The sequence below is a fragment of the Thamnophis sirtalis genome, unplaced genomic scaffold (assembly GCF_051295495.1).
Source record: "Thamnophis sirtalis isolate CommonGarterSnake01/CBP01778 unplaced genomic scaffold, rThaSir2_p1.2 scaffold_1, whole genome shotgun sequence".
NCBI classification, from domain to species: Eukaryota; Metazoa; Chordata; class Lepidosauria; order Squamata; family Natricidae; genus Thamnophis; species Thamnophis sirtalis.
The window spans coordinates 6,481,621-6,507,942 of NW_028261381.1; the positions used below are offsets into that span (position 1 = coordinate 6,481,621).

Here is a 26,322-nt window from a genome sequence, read left to right on the forward strand (position 1 = left end):
GACAGAAGAGAGTCACCCTGAGAATGAGATTGGCGGTTCCAAAATTTGACAAATAAAATAAATGGGAAATGTTGAATGAATGTTTGAATGTTTATTTTATTTATATGCTGCCCTTTTCCCCCGAAGGGGACTCAGGGCGGCTCACAACTCAACCAAGGGAGGGGGATACAGACAAAAATTAAAGCGACACGTAACAATACATAATTTAAAACACACAACAGTCATACCATTCGAGACGGGGGCAACAGTTCTTTAGCCCCAGGCCTGTCGGAACAGTCAGGTTTTAAGGGCTTTGCGGAAGGCCTGGAGGGTGGCAAGGGTTCGAATCTCCACGGGGAGTTCGTTCCAGAGGGTCGGAGCAGCCACAGAGAAGGCTCTCCTCCGGGTAGTCGCCAGTCGACACTGGCCGGCGGATGGAATTCGGAGGAGGCCTAATCTGTGGGATCTAATCGGTCTAGAGGAGGTAATTGGCAGCAGGCGGTCTCTCAAGTACCCAGGTCCAATACCATGATCAAGGCATGAGTGATTGTGCCTTGAGAGAGAGACCGCCTGCTGCCAATTACCTCCCAAAGACCCATTAGATCACACAGGGTTGGCCTCCTCCAGGTGCCATCTACCAGCCAATGCCACCTGGCTACTACCCGGGAGAGGGCCTTCTCTGTAGCAGCTCCGGCCCTTTGGAATGAACTCTCCGTGGAGATCCGGACCCTCACCTCTCTCCAGGCCTTCCGAAAAGCCGTCAAGACCTGGCTTTGCCGGCAGGCCTGGGGTTGATGAGTTCCCCTCCCCTCTTGACTTGTATGGTTGTGTGATTCTTGGTTATTTTAATTACTTGTATTCTGTTTTATGTTCCCCTTTCCCCCTTTTGAGTTGTTCGCCGCCCTGAGTCCCTCCCGGAGAAGGGCGGCATACAAATAATAAAATTCAATTCAATTCAATTCAATCAAGGCTTCCTGGTCCAGGAAAGGGTACAACTGGCATACCAGAAAACCCTGAAAACACTGCACCCTCATCATGTTATGTGGTTAATAAAAAGGAATCGTATCCCTGGGCAATGGAGAGAAGAATTGAGGGAGGTTGGTTACTCTGTGCAACGCATGGACCTTCAATGATTCTGGCTACCCCTTATTCGTTGCACCTGTTTCATCGATGGTGGTGCCTCCTTCCATCATTTATGGACAATTATAGCCAAAGGGGGAAGAAGAGATGAAGAGCACAGACGTAGTAACTTACCTGCTCCTCGTCACCTGTGGCTGCTATGTATGCCATGACGCTTTGGACTTCCATGTGTGTTCCACCTTTGGTCAAGAAGTATTTAATTAAGCCATACAGAGATGTCCTGATTGTCCTAATATCATCTGGAAGCAAGTCACTGTCCTTGGAGTGGTTTCTAAGAAAAGCAAGGATTGTCAATTATAACATAATAATCAGTTCTAATGTACTTCTTTTCACAAGCCATTCTCTCTTGTTCCTTAAGTACCTGTGCCCCGTGACCCGACAAAAGCGCGCACGACAAAAGCGCGCCGACAAAACTGCGGCGACAGAAGGGCGCTTTACAACAGCGCGTGGACAGAAAGCCGATTTAAGTTAAGGTAAGGGTTAGGTTTAGGGTTAGGGTTAGGTTTAGGTTTAGGGTTAGGGTTAGGGTTAGGGTTAGGGTTAGGTTTAGGTTTAGGGTTAGGGTTAGGTTTAGGGTTAGGGTTAGGTTTAGTTTTACAGTGCGCTTCTGTCGCCGTGGTGTTGTCGGCGCGATTCAGCACTCATTCGTCGGAGCACTTTAGAACTCGCAGTTTTGTCACCACGGTTTAGTCGGGTGCGGTTTTGTCGTTCGCCCTTTTGTCGGTGAACCCCTGTGCCCATCACACTGATCTTGTCAGGACAGAATTTCCAGACTGACAGGAAAATGAGTAAACACATGGATTTCGAATGTAACAGTTTTTAAAAGACATAAATATAAAGAAACAAGGGTAGGTAATCTTTTATAAATGCAGTTCCCAGATGAGAGCAGCAAGTATCAACTACTATTTTAAATTCTATTTATATTAGGATTTCAATTTTAAACAAAAGCAAGAAATTCTGGACACCTACTAACTGGATACATCCTTAGACAATTTGGAATTGGTATGCATTTATGCACCAGAAAGCACTTGAAGGATTCCCCCATATAAAATCATAATGAGTCGAATCGATTATGAAACTGATAATAAGGAATTACAAAAAGGTTAGACTCTTCCCTGAAAGGATACAAGCACTGTCCTGTACCCCCCTCCCCCTTTTTTTTGGGAAAAAGTCCTACAGGTGTAAATGGACGGTGTTTCTTGAAAGGATGCAAAAATAGATACTAATCATAATATGCAACTATTACAGCAGCCACTCAATATTTATATGGTGTCTTTCAAAGAGTCGAAGAGTTTCCAGCATGTAGAAAAAGACTTTGAAAAAAGAATACAAGATTCCATACCCATAATAAATTCTCAGAGTATCCAACAAAAACTGCACGCCATATTTTTTCCGGAAGAGCCTTCTGCTGTCTTTGATAATTGTGGAAAGGTATTGGATATGGCCTAAAAAAACAAAAAAAAATCAGAAGTCCTGATTAGAACAGAGTTGTATTAGCTACACTTGTAAATTGTATGGATCACTGATTAGATACAGATAGTCCTCAACTTAGGACCACTTGTTTAATAACCATTCATAGTTATAATGGTGCTAAAAAGAGCAACGTATGACCAGCCCTTGCACTTATGACCATCACAACGCTCCCACGTCATACAACTAAAATTCAGACACTTCGCAACCAACACGTATTTACAACAGTTGCAGCATTCCAGGGTCACACGATCACCATTTGTAACATCTCAGGGGGCTTCCAACAAGCCAAGTCAAAGTGAAAGCTGGTTAGAAGGACACTTTAAGCCATGGTTTAAAATAAGTACAGCTAAGAGCTTAAAAGCGTGAGTTGTGTTCACAGAGCATGACATCTTTCAGAGGCATTTATCTCCTTTTATTTTCTTCCTACTTGTTGCCCCAGGAACAGCCTGATCTAAATCCAGAAACGGCCTTTCATTCCATAAAATCCAGTGGGGCACAGATTCTACTGCTTTACTCTTCTTCAAGAAAGAAAGGGGAAATACTCAAGGGTTAAATGATACGTAGCTCCCTATTTGTAGCTCCAGCAGCAAATAAAAAAGTCTTGCCTTTATCCCCTTTTCATTGGATTCAACCTGTAACATGCCAGCCTAATTATATTACTTTAGAACTGGGCAGGGGCCATTACAATCACAGCATTTTATGTTTCAATGTCCATTTTGAGAATATCTCTCCGTATACTACTATAACTCTCCTGTTTGTCTGTTCGTAATGTTCAATTAGCCAAAAGTACATCATCGCACAACATGTTTTGAATAAGGTACCTCAAATTGCCCAACTTAAAGAGTGCATTACAAAATTCAAGACTCATTACTCCCCTGTAACTGACATTTCAAGGATCTTGATCTCAGTTGTACTCGCAAAGTGTGGCCACTACACTATCGCAATGTTCAGCGGATTGCAATTTCTGATACTCAGTGCCGGTTTCCCAAAAGCAGAGTCAATGGGGAAGCTGGCAGGAAATCAGAAGTCACTCTCATTCCCATTGCTTTTTTTCAACCTTCCAATGCTCACTCTGGTTGGTTTGGTATTTTTTTTTTTGTTATGTTTAGGTAAGAAAATACTTCTAAAAGATGAGCCAATGGGTCATAGGTTATCTAGTAAAACTATATTCCTTTTGATGTCAATTGTACTGATGTTATTGTTCTGCTTCCTTGAGTGTTTATAAAAATCAATAATTTCATTTTCATTTGTCTTGTATGCCGCCCACTCCCGGAGGACTCCGGGCGGCTCACAATAGACAAGGGAAAGGGAGATAAATAGACAAAGACAACACTTTAAAAAACGCAACGTTCACAATTTCCGTGGGGCTGGATGTTTCACAAGCCCCCCCGGGCCTGCTGGAACAGCCAGGACTTGGTGGCTTTGCGGAAGGCCGGGAGGGTAGTAAGGGTCCGGATCTCCACGGGGAGGTCATTCCAGAGGGCTGGAGCTGCAACAGAGAAGGCTCTCCCCCGGGGAGTCGCCAGCCGACATTGGCTGGCAGATGGAATCCGGAGGAGACCTAACCTGTGAGATCTAATCGGTCTAAGGGAGGTAATCGGCAGGAGGCGGTCTCTCAGGTACCCAGGTCCGATGCCATAAATAAACAGGGTGTATAACCCTAAGTAAAATCACAACTGTTACAACATTTACAAGCTCACCAATTCGGAATGGGAAGTCTCCACGGTTCCATATGCTGAAGTCAAAAAGTAGGTGCTGATGCATTTGCTGCAAAAGCTGGACGTTTTTTGCCACAGAGACCTGTTCTATCAATAACTGGACTGCCATGAGAACATTCACATCCATGTATCTGCTGGGCACCTTAAAAAAAAAAAGGAGGACTATATTGTTTATTAAGAAAAACAAACAGTGATTTCTACATTTGAAACAATAGGGCGTTGTCAAAGATTTTTTTTAGAGTCGCTTTTTTATCGTTTCCTTGTTCATTTGTGAGAAAAGTCAGCCGAGTTTTCAACAGAAATGTTTGTAGTAATTGTCCTCCCCCAGCAAAGTTCTTACTGACAACCTCCCATCTTCCCATGCTGGCCTTCAAGCATCACCATCACAATGTTATACACAATCTAAGTGGGAGTGAAGTATATATATATATGTTATATTTATGCTGATAAATAAATAAAGGGAGACTAGTATAGATCTATTTCAAGCTATTTAGCTCTCATCAGCTAGCCATACCCATGTTTTGGGAATCGAACCTGTGCTCCATTGCCTCCCAGGCAGGGAGTTAACCATTTGAGCTACAGAGAACGACTCCTTATCAGCCAGCCAGGGTGGGAGGTATATACTTAAAGTCACAACCCCTGGTATGCCCAAGTATGGGAGGAAGGTCACACTTCCTCCCATACACACACTCCACACACACACACACACACATATATATATACCATTCCACACACACACATATATATATATATACTGTAGATACATTTGTAACACAATGAAGAATAAGCGAATTATCCAAATAAGATATTTGGAAGGTCCATCCACTATAGCCTGAAACAAAATATCTTCTTTTTTTTCCTCTGGGCATTTTTGTTATTCCTAAAACAAAAAGCTTAGGAAGACGAACTTCTGAAAGTATTTCAAACTTCAGATCAAAATATGCCACCCCAAAAAAACGGTAATTTAAAGCAATTATAACTTTCCAATCTCACAGGTGCAAAACTGGGTTTGATATTCAAGCAAAAGCTCACAATATACACTATTCAATTTATTTTGCAGCTTTTTGCAATACCTTTTGCAAAAGGACTCCCAACGTTGCAATTCCATGAGTGTGAATAAGATTATCTTGGTTGATTGGATGCCTCTGAATAAAATGCTTTAGCATCAAGATGAAGGTTGCAATAATGTTCTTCTCCAATCGAGCCTCTGTAAAAATGGAATGCAGACTTTAGCTCAAGGGCAAAAAAAAGAGAGCCCAGATGTTTAATAAACTTAAGAAATTGAAAGTAGATATAGCCTGTATACAGGAAGTAAGAATCGACAGGGCTTGGATTCAATCTGGGCTATGTAATCAAGTAGACGAAATTGAAACAGAACCAAATAAATGGGCAGATCAATTCAATAACTCAAAAGGAATTAGCACTGAAAATCAAAGTAGTCAAACTGAATTACTTGGAACAAGCCAACAAACCAGGGCGATGGCTGGCATATAGACTGTAGAACGAAAGAGAAAAAAGGAAACTCTATCTGGGTTTGTGGAAATACCATCCCCAAGAAAACATAAACTGAGATTTGAAAGAGACACCTATAACAACAGAAAAAGAAAGGGAGGGAAGAAGGAAGGAGAAGGAGAGGAGGAGGAGGGAAGTAGAGAAGGGAGGGAAGAAGGAAGGGAACGGAGAGGAGGGTGGAAGGGAGAGAAAGTGAAGGAGAGATAGTAGGAAAGGAAGAGTGGAGGAGAGATAAGGGAAGAAGAAAGAGGTAAGGAGAGGTGGGTGGAAGGGAGAGAAAGAGAAGGAGAGGAGGGAGGGAGGGAGAGAAAGAGAAGGAGAGAGGGTAGGAAGGGGAAGAGAGAGGGTAGGAGTAGGGGAGAGGTAAGGGAAGAAGGAAGGGGAAGGAGAGGAGCAAGGAAGGAAGTAGAGAAGGAAGGGAGGGAGAAAAGAAAGGGAAAATAAGGTGGTGTTACAACAGGCGCTAGGGATGGTAAACAAAGCAACTCAAACTGTATATTATAACCTTTTAAATGGAATAATAAAAGTATAAGAATGGCAAAGAAAAAGAATAACTATGTGAATGTATACCTATAATTGTATGTAAGAGAATAAATGACAGTAAGAATATAAAGCACAATATAGGTAAACAATATGTTGTTATAAATAGCTAAGTATAAATAAATATAGAATAGTAGATAAAAATGGATAACGAATAAGGGGACCATGAACGCAAGATAGAAATGTATAGGAGGGAAAACACTAACTGCAAAGAAACCGATACGGAACTGCTGTAAGATATATGATGCAACTTCTTGTTCCTATGTTGTTTTAAGTCATGTGTTTGTTTTCGTTGATGTGTTTATGTGTTTAAAATGAAAATTTAAAAATATGGAATGCAGACTTTAGCTCAAGGGCAAAAAAGTAGAATGATCATATAATGAAAAAAAGATATTGAAACCAGGGAATGCATCTACTGCTCCCATTGAAATAATGGAAAAGGCTAAGAGCCGAGGTGGCGCAGTGGTTAAATGCAGCACTGCAGGCTACTTCAGCTGACTGCAGTTCTGCAGTTTGGCTGTTCAAATCTCACCGGCTCAGGGTTGACTCAGCCTTCCATCCTTCCGAGGTGGGTAAAATGAGGATCCAGACTGTGGGGGCGATATGCTGACTCTGTAAACCGCTTAGAGAGGGCTGAAAGCCCTAGGAAGCGGTATATAAGTCTAACTGCTATAATTATGTCCTTACCTGAAGCTTTGGTGGAGGTTAATACAACCCAATCTCCTTCAACAGGTGTCAACAACTCATGGGGCAGAGCTTCTACCTCTGGCCTCTCAGGTAACTGCCCATCCAGGCAACTGATCTGCTCCAACAATGGGAACAGAACATTTAATCCTCCTATGCAGTTGATCATATCCTTTAGAAATACAACAGGGAGGGGGAAACAAAGGGGAGAAGGAATAATCACCGGTCTGAAACCAACAACAGGAAAGGCTTTTTTAAAAAACATGTAATACCTGCATAAAAGTATTAGAACACCACAGAGCAATTGACGTGTCAGAAATATCTGTAGTAGGTCCTGGAGAAGCTTGAATTTTAGGCGGGGGGGGGGAGCCAATTTTTCAGAAAAAAAATCAGTGCAGATAAACACACCTTTTAATGCATTTTCTTTTTTTTATAATTTTTATTTTATTTTATCAATTTCATATATACATTCACAATTATATGATCTCATAACTGTTATTAATAATATGTATTTATAACAATTTCCCCCTACAGTGGACAATATACTTGAAGATTGCTTTCTTAGCATCCCATAGATCTATCTTATCTTACAACGGTCCTACTTCTTCTTCCCTCCCTCCCTCTTTCCTTCCCTCGTTTCTTCTCTCCTACTCCCCTTCCTTCCCTCCTTCCTTCCCTCCCTCCTTCCCCTTCCCTCCTTCTCGCACACACGAGAGGAGGATTGTCCGATGCCAAAAACAGAAACTTCTTCAGGTAAAGACTCCAAAGGGAAAAAACCAAAATGGGAAGTACAAGGGAAAAAAGGGAAAATATTTTGCGCCGAAGAGAGCCAGGTATTTAGCTCCTTCTGGGCCGAAGACTGAGGTTAATCTGGAGAGTCAGAGGAGGGGTAGAGGTGTGGCCTCAAGATTTACCTCAGTCTCCTGGCAGATGGGCCGTGACAAAACCTAATTCTGTACAAATACTTTAAGAAAAGGAAACATGTGCACACTTTTCAATGATTTAGCCAAAGATATTAGCCATGACTAACATTCTATAGAACTAGAGATATGAATCTAAAGTCCATCTGTCTGTAGAAGGAACTTCATTTATCACCTGGAAATATCACTGTTAAGCAGAAATCTACCCCATCACATCGTTTTCGGAACCTGTGCAGCTTTATATTTAGCTTTCGCCATGTTCAACCCTTTTTTAATATATAATTCCCCTCACCCCCAAATAAAAATGGAATGGGAAATCAGTTCCTGATGTCGTGCATTGTTATTATATGATATGGAAGCTTCTCATGACATTGCTTTCATCCAGGCCATATAAAGCAACACAGCTTTAGCATTAAATCACTGGAAATACTCACCTTGATGTCCCAGTTCACTATTTTGTTCCCTGTTAACCTCCCATGTAAAAGATTTGCAGAAAGATCAAGACAGATAGGGCTTCTGCAGGCCTAACCATTGAAAAAGAAAGAAAGGGGGCTATAACACATTCATAAAGCTGACCAGAGGTTAACTTTTGCACTTTTTTACATGATACCAGGGGTGGTTTCAACCGGTTCGCGGCGGTCCCCACGAACCGGTTGGTCGGCGAACCCGGAAGTAAGTAACTTCCGGGAACGGCAAAGGGCCCACCCGCCCGCCCGCGCTCCTTACCCGGTTTTGACGAGTTCTGTGCTTCCACGCATGCGCAGGACGCATACAGCGCCTGCGCGATCCTCCAGGAGCAGCTGGAGCATCGCACAGACGCTAGTACGCATGCGTGCACTGCGCACGGGCACGAGGACACCGCCAGCCCCGTTCCAACCGAACCGGTTGGAACGGGGCGAGAAACCCACCCCTGCATGATACCCAATAAAACACAACTCCCCCCCCCCTCCAAAAAAAATCTCATGAACCAGCAATACTTTCTATGTGCTACTATAACCATGGGTTATTCTTTCTGATTTTATCTGCCCATCCCATAAGATCTGACAGAAGAGGTATGCTGCAGTTCCCATCTATTAAAAAGTTCCATCTGGTTAGGGCCAGGAGATGGGCCTTTTCTTCCATGGTGCCTGCCCTGTGGAATGTCTTTCCTCCTGAAGTGAGACTGATGCCATCCTTTGTGGCTTTTCCTCAAAAAGTGGTTGTTGCCGACAGGGTTGTGGATCTCAAGGAACAGTGAACTGATGAGGTAGCTTACTCTGTCTGCAACACTGAATATACTATCTTATAATCTTTTAATAATAATAATATTGTTTTTTAACTGTGGATGTTGTTAAGATTCACACATCTTAAGGATCATTCAGATGTGAAATATAAACTGGAGTGGAGAAGATGGATTGACTATATTCAAAATAAATACGGGACTAAGAAATTCCAGATAGCTTATGACTGAAAAGGCGAGGAATGATATAATCTGTTTAGAGCAGTGTTTCTCAACCTTGGCGACTTTAAGCCCTCTGGACTTCAATTCCCAGAATTCCCCAGCCAGCTGTGCTGGCTGGGGGATTCTGGGAGTTGAAGCCCACAGGACTTAAAGTCGCCAAGGTTGAGAAACACTGGTTTAGAGTTAGCCCAACAAAGAGGAGTTAAAGCACAAATGAAAGAGGATACTAACTTTCTTTTAGTTTATTTTAAAATATGTTTGTTAAAGATTTATACCCTGTATTTGCTCTGGGAAGTCGGTGGGGGGGGGGGAAACATTGGGAGGTGGTTGGGGTTGGGTGGGGAGGGTGGGGGAGGGGGTAAATATTTGTAAAAGCTTTTTTTAAAATTTTCAATTAAAAAAAAAGATTCACACGTTATAGTTTGTTTTTAATTGTACGCTACCCAGAGTCACATTTGGGGTGATAGGTGGCTGAGAAAGAAGGAAGGAAGGAAGGAAGGAAGGAAGGAAGGAAGGAAGGAAGGAAGGAAGGAAGGAAGGAAGGAAGGAAGGAAGGAAGGAAGGAAAGGTTTTGTTCCTAATTCAGCAACTATAAACTTGCCAGGCAGTTACACACCTGTGGCTGCTAAGTAGATACTTATCCTAGTAAAGAGGGCATACAGATTCATGCCCTAGTGGTACATTCAATCCCAAACTGATTGACTTGCTTCAAATCTGCTAGAAGACATTGTTAAGCAATCTCCAGCCCATCTCCACTGTGCCTACTACTCCTTTTAAAGAATGCCTTTGTCTTTTTATGCTTAAAAGGCAATCTTCACTGTACATATTTTATTTAAAAGCAACAGGGTGCTTAACTAAATCTGAAAAATATACTGCGGTGGATGATCTGCATGAAGCTTTTCACAATATTGTTATAGCAGTTGAATAGGCTAAAAATTTGAAGTATTTGAAAAATACTTGAAAGTATTTGAAATGCCACCAAGGAGGAAAGAACAGCTTTAGACCTTCATTCATTCTTAGCAACTGACATTCTACTTTAGAAGAGAGGATTTTTCTTTTTTTTGGCTTGGTTAGCATGGCAAATAGCTGGAGGTTAAATGACCTTCCTCCAATTTTCTCTACTTCTAATGCTAAATCACATTTACAAGATAGATGAAAAATATCTTGAATACTACCTTAGGAGCATAGTGAAGAAGTATTTTGCTGGGCAAATCTGCCAGTTCAGATTCTTGGGACTTCCAAGGAGTTAAACAATTTGGACCTTCAACAAATGAACAACAGATATTGAAGTTTACGTTTGTGGTCACATTTTTAATTACATTTTCTCGCTTCAAATAAATTAAGTTTGAAACTGTCTCTCCACACTAAAAGCAGCAGACCAATTCACAGAGGCAACAGAAAGGTGAGCGAATGCCTCTATTTGCAGGTAACATTTCAAATTTGTTTTCTGACCCACATGGAGAATTTAATTTCTTTCTAAGGTCATACTTACTTAAAAGACAAGTAGCATATTGTTTAGATTTAGCATTTCATAACCTGGAATTTTGAAGCTGTACTGAACTCTCATGCCGAACAGAGAAAAGCAGTGGTAGATTAGATCAACACATAATACTTTTAGCAATCAATCATTTTAATCTTCAAAAAAATTTAAAAACATCCCCCAAGGGGGGGGGGGAGGATGGACTTCATCTACTTTATACTTATTTTTGGAATAAAATACAATTATTGGAGTCATGATACTCGACAATCCAACATACACTTCATGCTTCTACGATTCAGCCAGAGAGACATGAAAGTTCTCTCAAGCTTTTACTGTGCTTTAAGCCCAATATTGTCACAGATGTGAGTCAGTAGGATTATCCAGGGTTCCCTTTTAATAAGAATTTGAAGGAGGATTTGAAAAAAGAACACTAGAACATATGCATTATATTGTGTGGGTGGTTAAGTCCATAAAGTAGTGAGAAAGCAGGACACAACATAGGAGGAAAAATCAAGGCAAGTTGTTTTTCATAAAAGGTAAAAAGTACCAACAACTGTATGTGAATTAGTTATAAAAAGTAATGGTCAGATCAGAGAAACAAAGAGATTGTAATTGTAATTGTAATTTAATAAATTTATATGCCGCCCAATCCCGTAGGACTCCAGGCGCCTTACAAAATACAAGACTAAAAAGATAAAAAGTTAAAAATAGGGAAAGAGAAAAACAAATTTAAAAACAACACACCATACACTCAATCTAGGTGGGGCTGGACCTCGTTCATGAGGTCAACAGCCCCAGGCCTGCCGGAATAGCCAGGTTTTAGTGGCTTTTCGGAAGGCCGAGAGAGTGGAGAGGGTCCAGATCTCTGCGGGTAGATCGTTCCACAGGGTCGGAGCAGCTACAGAGAAGGCCCTTCTCCGAGGGGTCGCCAGCCGGCATTGTCCGGTCGACGGCACCCGGAGAAGGTCCAACCTGTGACATCTTATCGGCCGTTGGGAGGTATGTGGCAGGAGGCGGTCTCTCAGATATCCGGGTCCTAGGCCATGTAGGGCTTTAAAGGTGATAACCAGCACCTTGAAGCATGTTCGGAGACCGATGGGAAGCCAGTGCAGCTCGCGGAGGATGGGTGTAACATGGGTGTATCTAGGTACACCCGATATCGCTCGCGCGGCTGCATTCTGGACCAATTGTAGTCTCCGAACACTTTTCAGGGGCAGCCCCATGTAGAGCGCATTACAGTAATCAAGCCTTGAGATAAAAATAGCAAAGAGATAAACAACAGCCGGGAAAAAGTAATCTCCCACCGAAATTGCTCACCTGTCAAATATAAGGCTTTGATGTGAGATAGCTGTAAGGCTTCGTGGAATATAATAACAGAGCCAAGCTGTCCTTCCAGAGAAGTGGGACAGCCCCATTCACTATCTTGAGTTCCTGCGGAGATCAGCTTAGTGGTAAGTTCTGGTTTCCCCAGCAGGCCACTCCAGCTGCCTGGTCCGAGGATGCCCCCAAATGAGGTCCGAGGGGGTATAATTGGGGACGAAAACGGTGGGTCCGGGATTTGAGATGGTGGAGGAAGAGTTGTTCTCTGACCAGCTGAACCAATGCAGCAAGAAGTAAACGGCTAGAGAATTTTTTTTCCCCGGTGGGAAAAAAAAAAAGAGATGAACAATTAAAATCAGACTGGATGCATTCAAATTTAAAGTGGCCAATATAATCTAGAGAATGAGCTTACAAGAAGATAATGTATTTGTGAACCCAGAGTCTTTTGTCTCACTGACAAAAGGGTTGTCTGAATAAGCAACATATGTATGGGCAACAGGGTTTCAGGTACCTAAAAAATGACTCTAGGAGCGACAATATGCCTGTCCCTGTAATTTTAAGGTGCTTCTTTAAACTACCTTTGACATGTTAAATCTTGTTTGTTAAGGAGTCCCATCTCACAGATAGCAATAGCAGTTAGACTTATATACCGCTTCATAGGGCTTTCAGCCCCCTCTAAGCGGTTTACAGAGTCAGCATATCGCCCCCAACAACAATCCGGGTCCTCATTTTACCCACCTCGGAAGGATGGAAGGCTGAGTCAACCTTGAGCTGGTGAGATTTGAACAGCCGAACTGCAGATCTGCAGTCAGCTGAAGTAGCCTGCAGTGCTGCGTTTAACCACTGCGCCACCTCGGCTCTCGGATCCCAGGACACCAGCCTTTGAGGCCATGGCACCCGTTCTGTAGGACATCATACCTCCTGAGGTGAGACTCCTGATGTCCCTCAAAACATGATTGTGTCAACAGGTTTGGTAATCTCAAGGGAACTAGTGAGGTGGCTACAATGTCAGCTATTGAATTGAATTGAATTGAATTTATTACATTTATATGCCACCCTTTTCCCCGAAGGGGACTCAGGGCGGCTCACAATCCAAGTCAGGGAAGGGGGTACAGATAAGGGATAAAAAAGACGAACAAAACAATACACAATTTAAAAGCACACAACAACCATACCATTCGGGGGGGGGGGAGCTCTTTAGCCCCAGGCCTGTCGGAACAGCCAGGTTTTAAGGGCTTTGCGGAAGGCCTGGAGGGTGGTGAGGGTTCGAATCTCCACGGGGAGCTTGTTCCAGAGTGTCGGAGCAGCCACAGAGAAGGCTCTCCTCCGGCTCTCCTCCGGGTAGTCGCCAGTCGGCATTGGCGACATATTCAGCTATACTGAATATGTTCTCTTCTAGTCTTTTTAATAATAATATTGATGTCTTTAAATTGTGGGATGTTTTTAATTTGCTCATTTTATGATTAGTTTTTAATATTATGCTACCTAGAGTCACATTTTGTGAGAGCTATATAAATAGGATGGATGGATGGACATTTTCACTGTTTTGGAAATTAATTTTTCCCTAATTTTACGCTACATAGGATACCTTTTCTCTGATAAATATGCTCATTTACTGTAAAGTCTCATCACTTTTTATACTTTATCCTTTTATCCCTTATTAGGACCTCACTGACGTAAACACTGTACGTGAAGTGGATGGGGAAGCAGAGAAGAATTCATTATACTTAATAGACACAATGTCCCAGTTATTTCTACAAAACATTAGTATAACGTTTTTCATTTCAGTCCAGAGCAGCTGTTTGATCCCATGTTTTTTTTTCTTCTGGCAGTGTTTAAAAACAGATGTTTTGGTTGCAAGCTTCATTTATGCCATATTACATTATAGACACATGCTGCTAAATTTAAAATTTGGGTCATTTTATTTGGAAAATGAGAATTTTTTTTTGTTCGTTTCTCATTAATACAGAAGAGGTCATGGAAGAAGGAAAGAACTGATCATGGAGATAAATATTACCCAACATAAACACGAGTTGTATATCCCCCAAATACATGTCTATCAAGAATTCTATGTTTTTAAAGAAAAAGAATTAAAAAATATATTTAAAAAAAAGAATTCTAGAGAAAACATTAAGAAACTTTGGAGTTTTGAACAATACAAGAACTAAAAATGATCATTTGACCCTTACTTTTCCAAATTTGCAAATATATTACCAATAAAAATATATTATTGATAAACCTATACAACCTCCCCATGTTCGTGAAATATTTCATGAAACATTATTTTTTAAAAAAATATATTTCTCTGGTAGACAAAACTGAAAAGAATATAAACATTTGGAGAAACATACATATGCATTTCAATGAAAACCTAAAACATGGGGAAGAAATTAACTTAGGCAAACCAAACCTGGCAAATTCATAAGTTTAAGAAACTTAACAGAAAGTAACATATTGCCTTAGCAGAAACACTGCAGGGTCTCAAAGATTCAGATTCTACCTTCAATGAGGCTAGAAATACGGACATTGCTGCACACAGAGATTCCCTGTTCACACAGAAACTTGTGATCATTCTGGAATGCCTCTGTAGGAGGCCATCCTACTCTGAGGTGACTTGCACATGTCAAATTAGCTCAGTTTTGTTAGCCAGACCAGTGGTTCCCAAACTTGGCAACTTTAAGACTTGTGGACTTCAACTCCCAGAATTCTCCAGCCAGCAGAGCTGGCTGGAGAATTCTGGGAGTTGAAGTCCACAAGTCTTAAAGTTGCCACGTTTGGGAACCACTGAGCTAGACAAAGCCTATGTGACAAGTTCAGATAGGTATATATTTGTTGGTGATACTTCAGCAAAAGCCTTTAAGGAGAAGGAGAAACATAAATAACAACAAAGAAGAGACTTACTTCGTTTAGGGCAGGAAATCTAAGTGGTGCTGAGACTTTTTGTTGTCCATTTACATAAATATACACAAGGCTTTGACCGAAGGGCCTTTTTCCAGGCATGTGAACAATGCATATATTGTGCTGTTGAAAAAAAATCATGTAAGCAAAGAATCATGATCAATTCTAGTTACAGGGGGTTAATTGATGTTGTTCTTTTACACCCAGGAACATTGACTCAACGTCTGCCAAACATCACAGAGGAAATTCAATAATCGTGCTAGTACCATCCCAAGGAAACATAAACTGAGATTTAAAATAGGCACACCAACAACAATAGAAAAAGAAAGGGAGAGAGGAGGAGAGAATGAAAGGAAGACGGGGGGAAAAGAAGAAAGAGGTAAGGAGAGGAGGATGGAAAGGAGAGAAAGAGGAGGATGGCGACTCCCCGGGGGAGAGCCTTCTCTGTTGCAGCTCCAAACCCTCTGGAATGATCTCCCCGTCGAGATCCGGACCCTTACTACCCTCCCGGCCTTCCGCAAAGCCACCAAGTCCTGGCTGCTCCAGCAGGCCGGGGGGCTTGTGAAACATCCAGCCCCACGGAAATTGTGAACGTTGCGGTTTTTGTTTTAAAGTGTTGTCTTTGTCCAGTTTTCCCCTTCCCTTGTCTATTGTGAGCCGCCCGGAGTCCTTCGGGAGTGGGCGGCATACAAGACAAATAAATACAAATACAATACAATACAAACTTGCATCGTCACATTGTCGTCATGTGACATATCATGATTTTCCCCTCCCCTTTGCTAAAACTGGGGTAGGCGTGGCTAGCGTGTCACGCATGAGGCCCGCGGACCACCAGTTTGACACCCATCCATTGAGTCCCTCTTATATATCTGAACAAAACTGAAAACATCTGTTCTTACCCAAAGAGAATCGCAGAAGCAATGGTCTGATAGCATCACAGTAGCATACTCCTTCTTTGTACATACAGCAACTACTAGCATTCCAGAACACGTAATGAACGCTTCAAATCCCATCCCACTAGTTGTAAAAAAGCTATAGAGAAAGAAAAAAAAACAGGATTTAAGACATGGAATGTTGTGAATCAGTGTTTTTCAACCTTGGCAACTTGAAGATGTCTGGACTTCAACTCCCAGAATTCCCCAGCCAGCGAATGCTGGCTGGGGAATTCTGGGAGTTGAAGTCCAGACATCTTCAAGTTGCCAAGGTTGAAAAACACTGTTGTGAATTATACACATCCAACCTATTAATGTGCGCATGCACACATACTTTCCAGTTCCATCCTGGATCTTTGGTACAGTAGAAAGCCTTACTACTTCATGCCAGGGATGGAACCTTTTTTCGAACCCAAGAATTAAATTTTTGAGCAGGCAAGCTCTCAGGAACCAGATTCCTCTGGAGCTGAAGGCAGAACACCAGCCGCATCAGAAGCAAAATGTGGAAAGGCATTCACCCACAAACTCAGGAACAAATACGCAGATTCATAACTCATTCAGCAAAGCAATAATGGACCTGACAAGGGAGGAGAACTCTGAACATCCCTCTCACAGCCCTCTGCACCCCATAGCGAAATCCAAGCCAACAGGTCAACAGTTCTTTAGAGAATAAGGCATCTTTATTCTCAGATAGTCACACTTAACATTTGGGGGTGGGACTGTCACAATTATTCACATCACTGATCTATGCTATGGAACAGTTTGTCCGAGATAGCAATAGCAATTAGACTTATATACCGCTTCATAAGGCTTTCAGCCCTCTCTAAGCGGTTTACAGAGTCAGCATATCGCCCCCAACAACAATCCGGGTCCTCATTTTACCCACCTCGGAAGGATGGAAGGCTGAGTCAACCTTGAGCCGGTGAGATTTGAACAGCCGAACTGCAGAACTGCAGTCAGCTGAAGTAGCCTGCAGTGCTGCATTTAACCACTGCGCCACCTCGGCTCTATACTCCTCATTCAGGCCACCTAGAAATGTCATTGAACTTAGGCTGGTTCTTCACCTTTCCATCCTGGAAGCCATACCTGTAAAGTTGCTTCCTCTTGCCACCTTTGCTGCTAGCGTCTGGAATCATTTGATGTTGATCCAGGCAAAGCCATGCATTGAAAGCAAAGGCAGAACCTGGCCACTTGTGAATAGCCGGCACCGCTATGCCCGCCATGCTGTGAGACAAGTCAAAATACAGCAAGGCGTTGTCCAAGCTTTGCTTTCGAGCCATTGTAAGAATCGCACGCATCACAGGAACGACGTAAGGATGAGCCAGCTTTGAGTCTCGAGTCCTTAGCAGCCGAATCAGCTGATGAAGTTCTTCGGAGCTCATCGACAGGCTCCCCAAAGATCCCAAGAGGGCAATCAGGTTCTCAGCGCAAGCCCCATGAAGCCGAGGGTGCTGGTTGAGTGTTTCAATGATACGGATGACCATGTTTGTGTTGACGCAAATCGCACGGCTCTGCCTGTTAATGCAGCAAATCCGCTTCAGCAAATTTGAAATGAGGATTTGGAGATCGTGGGACTCCAGCTCTGGAAGCCATTGGATTAGCAGCAACAAAGGCTGAACGTTGTTTATGCCCAACATCCCAACCGATGCGTGGTCACCTTCAACCGCCTTGGTGAAAAGCAAATTAAAGATTACTGCAAGCGCTTGACATACATAGAAACTGCTTAAGAACAATATTTTTTAAGACAGACTACAATAAGGAATCTTTTTTAAAAAAAAATTATTTCTCATATATACATTCACAATTATATGATCTCATAACTCTTATTAATAATATGTATTTGTAACAATTTTTCTCCCCTACAGTTGACAATATAATTGAAGTTGCTTTCTTACCATTCCATAAACCCATCTTATTTTACAACAATCCTACTTCTTCTTCCTTCCTTCCCTCCTTCCCTCCTTTCTTCTCTCCTTCTCTCCTTCCTTCTTCCCTCCCTCCTTCCCTCCTTCCTTCTCTCCTTCCCTTCTTCCTTCCCTCCCTCCTTCCCCCTTCCCTCCCTCCTTTCTTCTCTCCTTCTCTCCTTCCCTCCTTCCTTCCCTCCTTCCTTTTCTCCTTCCTTTCCTCCTTCCTTCCCCCCTTTCTTCTCTCCTTCATTCCCTCCTTCCTTCCCTCCTTCCTTCTCTCCTTCTCTCCTTCCTACAATAAGGAATCTTGTGGCCCCCCCTCAAAGATATGCTAATTTTTCTCAATAATTTTTGCTGAGCTTTGACAGATCTCTTTTATTGATTGTGTAGCTCTCTGGAATTAGTCTGCCAAAGCTTATGTATTAGTAAGCCTTTAAAATGATACTTTTTAATTTTTTATTTGCTGTAATAAAGTAAGAGAGGTGTAGATAATGTGGAATACTGAACAAGAGCCCTGAATGAGCAGAACACTTACACAAGCCCTATGCATATAAAGTATATATGTTTATACCTAAGTACATACTTTTACGAATTCATAAAAGTCATCAAACGGGGGGGGGGAAAGAACTGGAATTAAATAGCAATGAAGGACATTCTTATGCAAATCCAAATGTTAACTAAGATAAGAGACACAAGTCCTGTTTCTATCTCTTATGCATTATGAGTTAGCAAAACAAAGTAATGTTGTCATTTTAATTTATTTCTCTGTGTGTCTGTATGCAAACTGTAGGTTATATCCAGGGGTGAAATCCTCCCAGTTCAGCCCAGTTCAGCCAAATCGATAGGGACAATTGTCCCTGGTTCTGTGAAACGGTAGTAAGGTTTCAAGGTTTATTAGCATTTGTATGCCGCCCACTCTCTAGAGACTCTGGACGGCTCACAGATAAAACAGGGGACATGTATACAAAATTAAAATAAAAACAAACATTAAAATTACACAGCATGCATACATCTTAGAGTGGGGCTGGATAAAATCAACAGCCCCAGGCCTGCCGGAACAGCCAGGTCTTAAGAGCTGTACGGAAGGCCGGAAGAGTGGTGAGGGTCCGGATCTCTACGGGGAGATCGTTCCATAGGGCCGGAGCAGCTACAGAGAAGGCCCTCCCCCGGGGAGCCGGCAACCGACATTGACTGGCCGATGGCACCAATCTGTGCGATCTTATTGGTCTCTGGGAGGTAAATGGCAGGAGGCGGTCTCTCGGTAAAAAAAAGCTTCCAAGGATCACGTGGATCAGCTGTGAGCCGCATGATCGGGGGAAGCTCCCCCCCCTCCCCATTTTTAAATCCTTTTTTTCTTGCCTATTCGCCCGACATGGCAGGAAAAAAATGCTTTAAAAAGTGAAAAAAAGTTGGCCACACCCACCCAGTCACACCCACCCACACACACCAAGCCATGTCCACAGAACCGGTGGGCAAAAAAATTAGGTTTCACCGTTGGTTATATCTCAAGCAACTTGTCAACATGATTTGGCGGTATAAAAACTAAATCTTGATAACCTTTAAAGAGGCAGGAGATTCTCTGTTATTTTGAATGCAATAATTTAACACAGGTATTATATTTAAAATTATATTCAAAACAAGAAAAATACTACACCATATTCAGAAGTTCTTCAAGCAGCTCTTGTGAAGGCTGACCCATAGATTTTAGAACTTCAAATATATGGGCATAACCAATTCGTTCCTTGAACACTTCCTAAAGAGTAAAATCATCAGTATATATTAGCAGCATATAGCTAAGGAAAGCAATGTTTATCATAACGAATAATAAAAGATTTATAAGGATGAATTCAAATTCCACTGGTATAAGCAGGCATACTTTATATATGTGCTCCCATGCAGTATATGCATTTTCACAACTTTGTCAGATACTGGCAATTGATTCAAATTCCTTCAGTGGGCAAAAACAGGTATTCTGCAGAGGAATGCCAGTGAATTGATTTTTTAGAACGGTAAATAATACATTCTATCAAGGTGAGTGCTATGATAGGCAAAAACTGAAAGATGAGAGATTGCCAGAAAAGACAATCAGGTGAACTGTAAATATCCTGGGGCAGAATAAGACACTGAAGCCAAACACTGACATACAGTGACACCACCAGATAAAGAACAGGCGAAGAACATAATTTCTACATGCCCTGCTACCAGTGGTCGGTTTCAAAAAAATTTCGAACCTACTCTGTGGGTGTGGCCTCCTTTGTGGGAGTGGCTTGATGGCCATGTGACCTGGTGGGAGTGGCTTGACGGCCATGTGTTTTCTCTCTCTCTCTCTGTCTCTCTCTCTCTCCTTCCTTTTGTCTCTCTGTCCCTTTTTCCTTTTTTTTCATCTCTCTCTCACTTTTTCTTTCTTTTTTCTTTTTTCTTTCTTTCTTTCTTTCTCTCTCTCTCTCTCTCTGTGTGTGTGTGTGTGTGTGTGTGTGTGTGTGTGTGTGTGTGTGTGTGTGTCAGTGGTGGGTTTCAAAGTAGAATAATCATATCCAAGGACCAGTGGTGGGGTTCAAAAAAATTTGGAACCTCTTCTGTAGGTGTGGCCTGATTTCTGGTGGAACCTCTTCTAACTGGTTCGGTAGATTTGACGAACCGGTTCTACCGAACTGGTGCGAACTGATAGGAACCCACCTCTGCTTGCTACCATACAATAAAACAAACCGAAGCCTGGCATTTGTATATTATCATATTAAGAGGAAAAGTTATAACCTAGATCTTTTTTGAGGGGCTGGATTTCTTAAAATATTTCTTTGTAATTTAAGAATCATCACACCCCCGTCATTCTTCATTTTGCTAAATGGTGAGATCTGCCTGGAGGAGCATTGCCTCACTGGACGGGCATTTGCTTGGCTGCACTTTCGGTAATTTGTTTCAAACTATAATAGGACTACTGTTAGTCCTCATCATTTCGGCAAGTACAATAAAAGCGTGGCACGTCAAAACCGCGGTCCACTAAAGCGCGCCCGATTAAAGCGTGTACGTGACGTCATCAGCAGCGCGACAAGAAAGAAAAAGGGCGCTTTAAAAAGCGCTTTTAAAGCAAGCCGATTCACATAAAGGTTAGGGTTAGGGTTAGGGTTAGGGTTAGATTAAGCGTTAGGGTTAGGTTTAGGGTTAGGTTAAGGGTTAGCGTTAGGTTTAGGGTTAGGTTTAGGGTTAGGTTTAGGGTTAGGTTAAGGGTTAGGCTTAGGGTTAGGTTTAGGGTTAGGTTTAGGGTTAGGTTTGGGGGGGTTAGGTTTAGATTTACGTGTTAATTTTAAGTTTACCGCTCACAGCGTGCTTTTTTCGTCGCGCTGTGATGACGTCAAGTACACGCTTTCATCGAGCGCGCTTTAGTCTACCGCGGTTTTGTGGTGGAACCCAATAAAAGAGGTATCCAAAGACAAGAATTCCAACTGCTCCGATGAAGCCCAGCTGACCTTGGCAGCTGGAGATCTGTGCATCACTGCTGTGAGAGCCTGGATAGCTGATACTGCCAACTGGTCCAGCTGCCCCTGGAATACCTAAAAACCAAAAAAAGAGACCATGTATTAGGCATATAAGGACAAATTTGACACTCCAATGGGCACGTGACCCGACAAATGCGCGGCCACCAAACCGCGATGTCGAAAGCGCGCCCACTAAAGCACGCCGACAAAACCGCGCCCACAAAAGCGCAATTAGGGTTTTAGGTTAGGGTTAGGGTTAGGGTCAGGGTTGTTAAGGTTGTTTTTGTGTTGTTTTTGTGTTGTTTGCTGATGCCGCGCTTTTGTCGGAGCGCATTTGTCAACACGCTTTAGTGGGCGCGCTTTCGACATCGCGGTTTCGTTGGCGCGCATTTGTCGGGAGCGCATTTGTCGGTGAACCCATTGGGCACACCCCACTCTTCTTGTGCCACAATGAAGAAAAACGTTCCTCGGCATGCTTTCCAATCATCCACCCAGAAAAAGAATTGGATTTTATAACACCGCAATCTATAAGCAAGAGGACACAAGAGAAGGGAAGCCATTTCAAGGAGAAGAGAACCCTTCACATGTTCTCACTTAAGACAATCTGACGGACAGTTTTTCCCCATGTTTTAAATGGACAACCTCGAAAGGGTAGTAGGAAAAAGGAAAATCTTTGGAGCTTCTTATCAAGCAAAATTTTGTCACACACGTTGGTGAGAAACAGTTTAGTCTTAGTGGATAGTTGGGGTAGTATTAAAGTGTGCCTAAATTAATCCCTTACTTCAATTATATCTTCACTTCATAGCCCATGCCTCACAAGCGATATCGCAGTATTTTCCTTTCAAAAGAACTATACGTCTTTTGATTTCTTTATCTTATTGATAGACAGTTTTACTGTTTAAAATATATTTAAAATAAAGAATATTGCCATTCAAATCAGTTGGTTAATTTGTGAACCTGTACAATAAATAAAGACTGTCTCATATGCAATTCAATGTATGTATGTATGTATGTATGTATGTATGTATGTATGTATGTATGTATGTATTTAGTGTCACAAGCCCTGGTATGCCCAAATGTGGGAGGAAGCTAACTGCTTCTATTCTCTGTCTATCGGCTCGTCACAAGAGACCATCACGACAGAAAGCCATTATTTTTACTGTTGCCTTTGTTACATTTGTGTTGCATTTGTGCTGATAAATAAATAAACAAAGGGAGACTAGTATAGATCTATTTCAAGCTATTTAGCTCTCATCAGCTAGCCATACCTTTACTGGGATTTGAACCTGTGCTGTATTACATATTAAGCACTAAGCCACAAGGTTCTCCTCCTCATCAGCTGAGCCAGGGAAGTAGGTATGTATTTAGTGTGTATATATATTAGAATTAACCTTTTTGCAATAATGTATTATGCTTGACTGCTATTACATTAAAAGAATTGGAGTTTGACATGCATTGTTTACATTCACTTTTAACTATATGCAAACCTCTTATATTAAGGCCGCTAGATCTTTTTTTAAGGAAGCAAAAAAAAAAGGGGTGGGAGAACTGACATTGTTCAGTTCTTCATAAAGGAAATATTTTAAAAAATAACTCCATCAGTTACGTCTCCCCTCTCAGATTCAGACTGTCCGTTGAAATATGAACTCTGATCTTCTGGCAATAGAATCAAGATTTCCAAATCAAATTCCAGAGATACCAGGAAGTCCCACAGCTTGTTACACCAGAGTGCGCAGACAAACAGATGAAAGAAAGGGAGGGTGGGGGAATCAAGAAAGGAAGGACAGGTAACAAAATAAAAACAAGAATCACCCAGTTGATTGTTTTTCAAATTTGAATTCATTCTTGGACTTCACTTTTCTCAGTTTTAGAAAAAAGGCATGGAGTATTATTATACTGATTAGATACCTCGTATCTCGAAATACAATTTAGATTTAAAACATGGGTTTTGGGGTTAACGAAAATAATAAATTGCATGTGAATACTGCATGCGAGTAAGTCAAAACTCATCTTAAGTTTTTTTTTTCAGGAAGCCTATTCAAAGTGAAGTCCAGGAAACAGTTCATAACCAACTGCCATGGGGGCCTTGACTTCAGCTAAGAACAGAATGAAACCTGCAGGAGATACCTGTTCCTGATTCATTTCCGCCAACAATTTGTTGGCATGGTCTTTCTCACTCTTGTCTGCCACCTTATTGTTAGCATTTAAAAATAGCTGTTAAAATGGGAGATAAGAATAATGGTAACAGAAGTGTTAGTTAGCTCACCACAGCCAGTGTAATAAGTTCATAGCTGTCCTTAACCTCAATTGTTGTAACATAAGTGTAGGCATGCATAGGTATGCTGGGACACTATGCGGAACAGCAGTAATGATTTACCATAAGGTCAGTAATACAAACTGCTGACTCTGAAGCATTAAGTAAGGCAGAGGTCACAACCTGTTAGCTCTCAGCACTAAGTAGGGCAGAGGTTACAACCTGCTGACTCTGTAGTATTAAGTGGGGTCAGAAGTTTGCATGCTAGTAAAAGATTTATTTGCTGACTATGAGCATTCTCTAGGTTCAGAGGTCTGTGAAGCAGTAAATGAGTTACCATACACCATAGACTTGTACAACCATGATTGGTCCACATAGACCTTGCAACTCCACCCTTTCCTTGTGTATGCTCAATAAAAGAGGCCTTCAGACATTGCTCTGAGTCGTCTCATCCCAAAGGGAACTCGTGTCCGTGTCTTCCTTCATCATTGGCCTCATGGGCAACCCGCGGAGAAATCGCACTCAATATCTGTATATTCTGAATTTGGCAACTTTAAGCTGTATGGACTTCAGTTCCCAGAATTCCCCAGGCAGTGTGGCAGCTGGGGAATTCTGAGAGTTGAGATCCATAATGTCAGGGCTGCTTCCCTCAGTAACCAAGAAAGAAACCACTCAACTCCATTTTGCAGAATTAAGAGTACTTTTACTGGCCAAGAGTAGATAGTAGCTCGGGAAAGCAATATCTGAGGCAAAAGCGCGCCTAATCATAGATATCAATATGTGACCCAACCCCCTCCCCCTGGTAACCCCATCCCATGGTCCAATCCGCACATCCCTCAGGTGTCATGTGGGAGACGTCTTCAAAAATCATCATCAGGTTGGTATAGCAATAGCAATAGCAGTTAGACTTATATACCGCTTCATAGGGCTTTCAGCCCTCTCTAAGCGGTTTACCAAGTCAGCATATCGCCCCCAACAACAATCCGGGTCCTCATTTCACCCACCTCGGAAGGATGGAAGGCTGAGTCAACCTTGAGCCGGTGAGATTAGAACCGCTGAACTGCAGATAACAGTCAGCTGAAGTGGCCTGCACCTAACCACTGCGCCACCTCGGCTCATGCCGGTATGCCGGACAGTTGGCCTTGGCGGCAACTCCTCTATCTGCAGCATGCGCGGTAGATGGTGAGAACAACCTCCTTCTTACAGTCACTCCAGCACTGGACAATTTCCCCACCCAAATACCATGCCCCCCCCTCTCCCCGTTTCAATGGCAGCCGAAAGCAAGCAGCAAAACAGAGGCTGACACATACATCTTAAAGTTGCCAATTTTGAAATGCAATGGCCTAGATGCATTGGGCAACAAACCCAATCAGCGTGTAATGAGAAAAAGGAGATGTAGTCTAATACATCCAGACAACCCAAAGTTGGAGAATACGTGCCAGGGACATCTCTCCATGTCAAATGGGATATGGAAGACACAGTTGCCAGGGGACAACGGGTTCTGACTTAATAGCAATAGCAGTTAGACTTATATACCGCTTCATAGGGCTTTCAGCCCTCTCTAAGCGGCTTACAGAGTCAGCATATCGCCCCCACAGTCTGGGTCCTCATTTCACCCACCTCGGAAGGATGGAAGGCTGAGTCAACCTTGAGCCGGTGAGATTTGAACCGCCAAACTGCAGCTAGCAATCAGCTGAAGTGGCCTGCAGTACTGAACTCTAACCACTGCGCCACCTCGGCTCTTAACGGTACTGTGCCTGGGAGGTAGGCTATGAATTAAAACCACAGCAAATCTGTTAACTGGTTTTGCCTGCATGGCTGACTTTTTTTTTTTTAACCTTAAGGAGATATTAGTTGCTACCTGAAAGAATGTTAGTGAGATTAGCTCAGCAGTTTTTTAAAAACAACAAGTAAAAGAAATCTTCACTGAAATAAAACCCTAGATCAGTCCAGTACTTTCATGGCACCTGGATGAAAAACAATGGAGGAGAAAGTTTGTTCCACGTTCTTACTGTCCCCGTGATCGAAATATTTTAGATTAGATTTAGATTTTATTACATTTATATGCCGCCCTTTTCCCCAAGGGGACTCAGGGTGGCTCACAATTCAAATCAGGGGAGGGGGGTACAAACAAGAAATAAAAAAGACGGAACATAACAATACATAATTTAAAAAACACAGCAGTCATACCATTTGAGGCGGGGGGCAACAGCTCTTTAGCCCCAGGCCTGTCGAAACTGCCAAGTTTTAAGGGCTTTGCGGAAGGCCTGGAGGGTGGTGAGGGTTCGAATCTCCACTGGGAGCTCGTTCCAGAGGGTCGGAGCAGCCACAGAGAAGGCTCTCCTCCGGGTAGTCGCCAGTCGGCCTTGGCCGGCGGATGGCATTCGGAGGAGGCCTAATCTGTGGGATCTAATCGGTCTAGTGGAGGTAATTGGCAGCAGGCGGTCTCTCTATTTAAATCCCTTCCAGTTTTCTTCTGTCAGAATCCAGCCAACTTGAAATATACTGTATTTCAAAATGCATGTTTAACGTAAGCTTAAAGCAAAACGTAACTTACATGTTGTGTACACCCCTACAAATTACCAGAATACAGTAGAACCTCGGGTCCCGACCGTAAATTGTTCCATAACTTTGGTCGCAACCTGATTTGG

General features: G+C 42.4%; 1 protein-coding gene across 1 annotated transcript in view; it reads right to left on the reverse strand.

Moving 5' to 3' along the window:
• The window catches only part of NBEAL1 (neurobeachin like 1), a gene marked incomplete at its 5' end in the record, with an annotated part of 105,536 nt that overhangs the window by 61,061 nt on the left and 18,153 nt on the right, over positions 1–26,322 (reverse strand). The window contains 13 exon segments of the mRNA XM_087707021.1: positions 1,234–1,390; positions 2,462–2,564; positions 4,293–4,452; positions 5,384–5,517; positions 7,050–7,218; positions 8,401–8,490; positions 10,583–10,668; positions 12,205–12,508; positions 15,109–15,228; positions 16,005–16,137; positions 17,124–17,704; positions 19,599–19,697; positions 21,409–21,492. Of these exon segments, the coding sequence (XP_087563147.1) occupies positions 1,234–1,390; positions 2,462–2,564; positions 4,293–4,452; positions 5,384–5,517; positions 7,050–7,218; positions 8,401–8,490; positions 10,583–10,668; positions 12,205–12,508; positions 15,109–15,228; positions 16,005–16,137; positions 17,124–17,704; positions 19,599–19,697; positions 21,409–21,492 (2,220 nt within the window).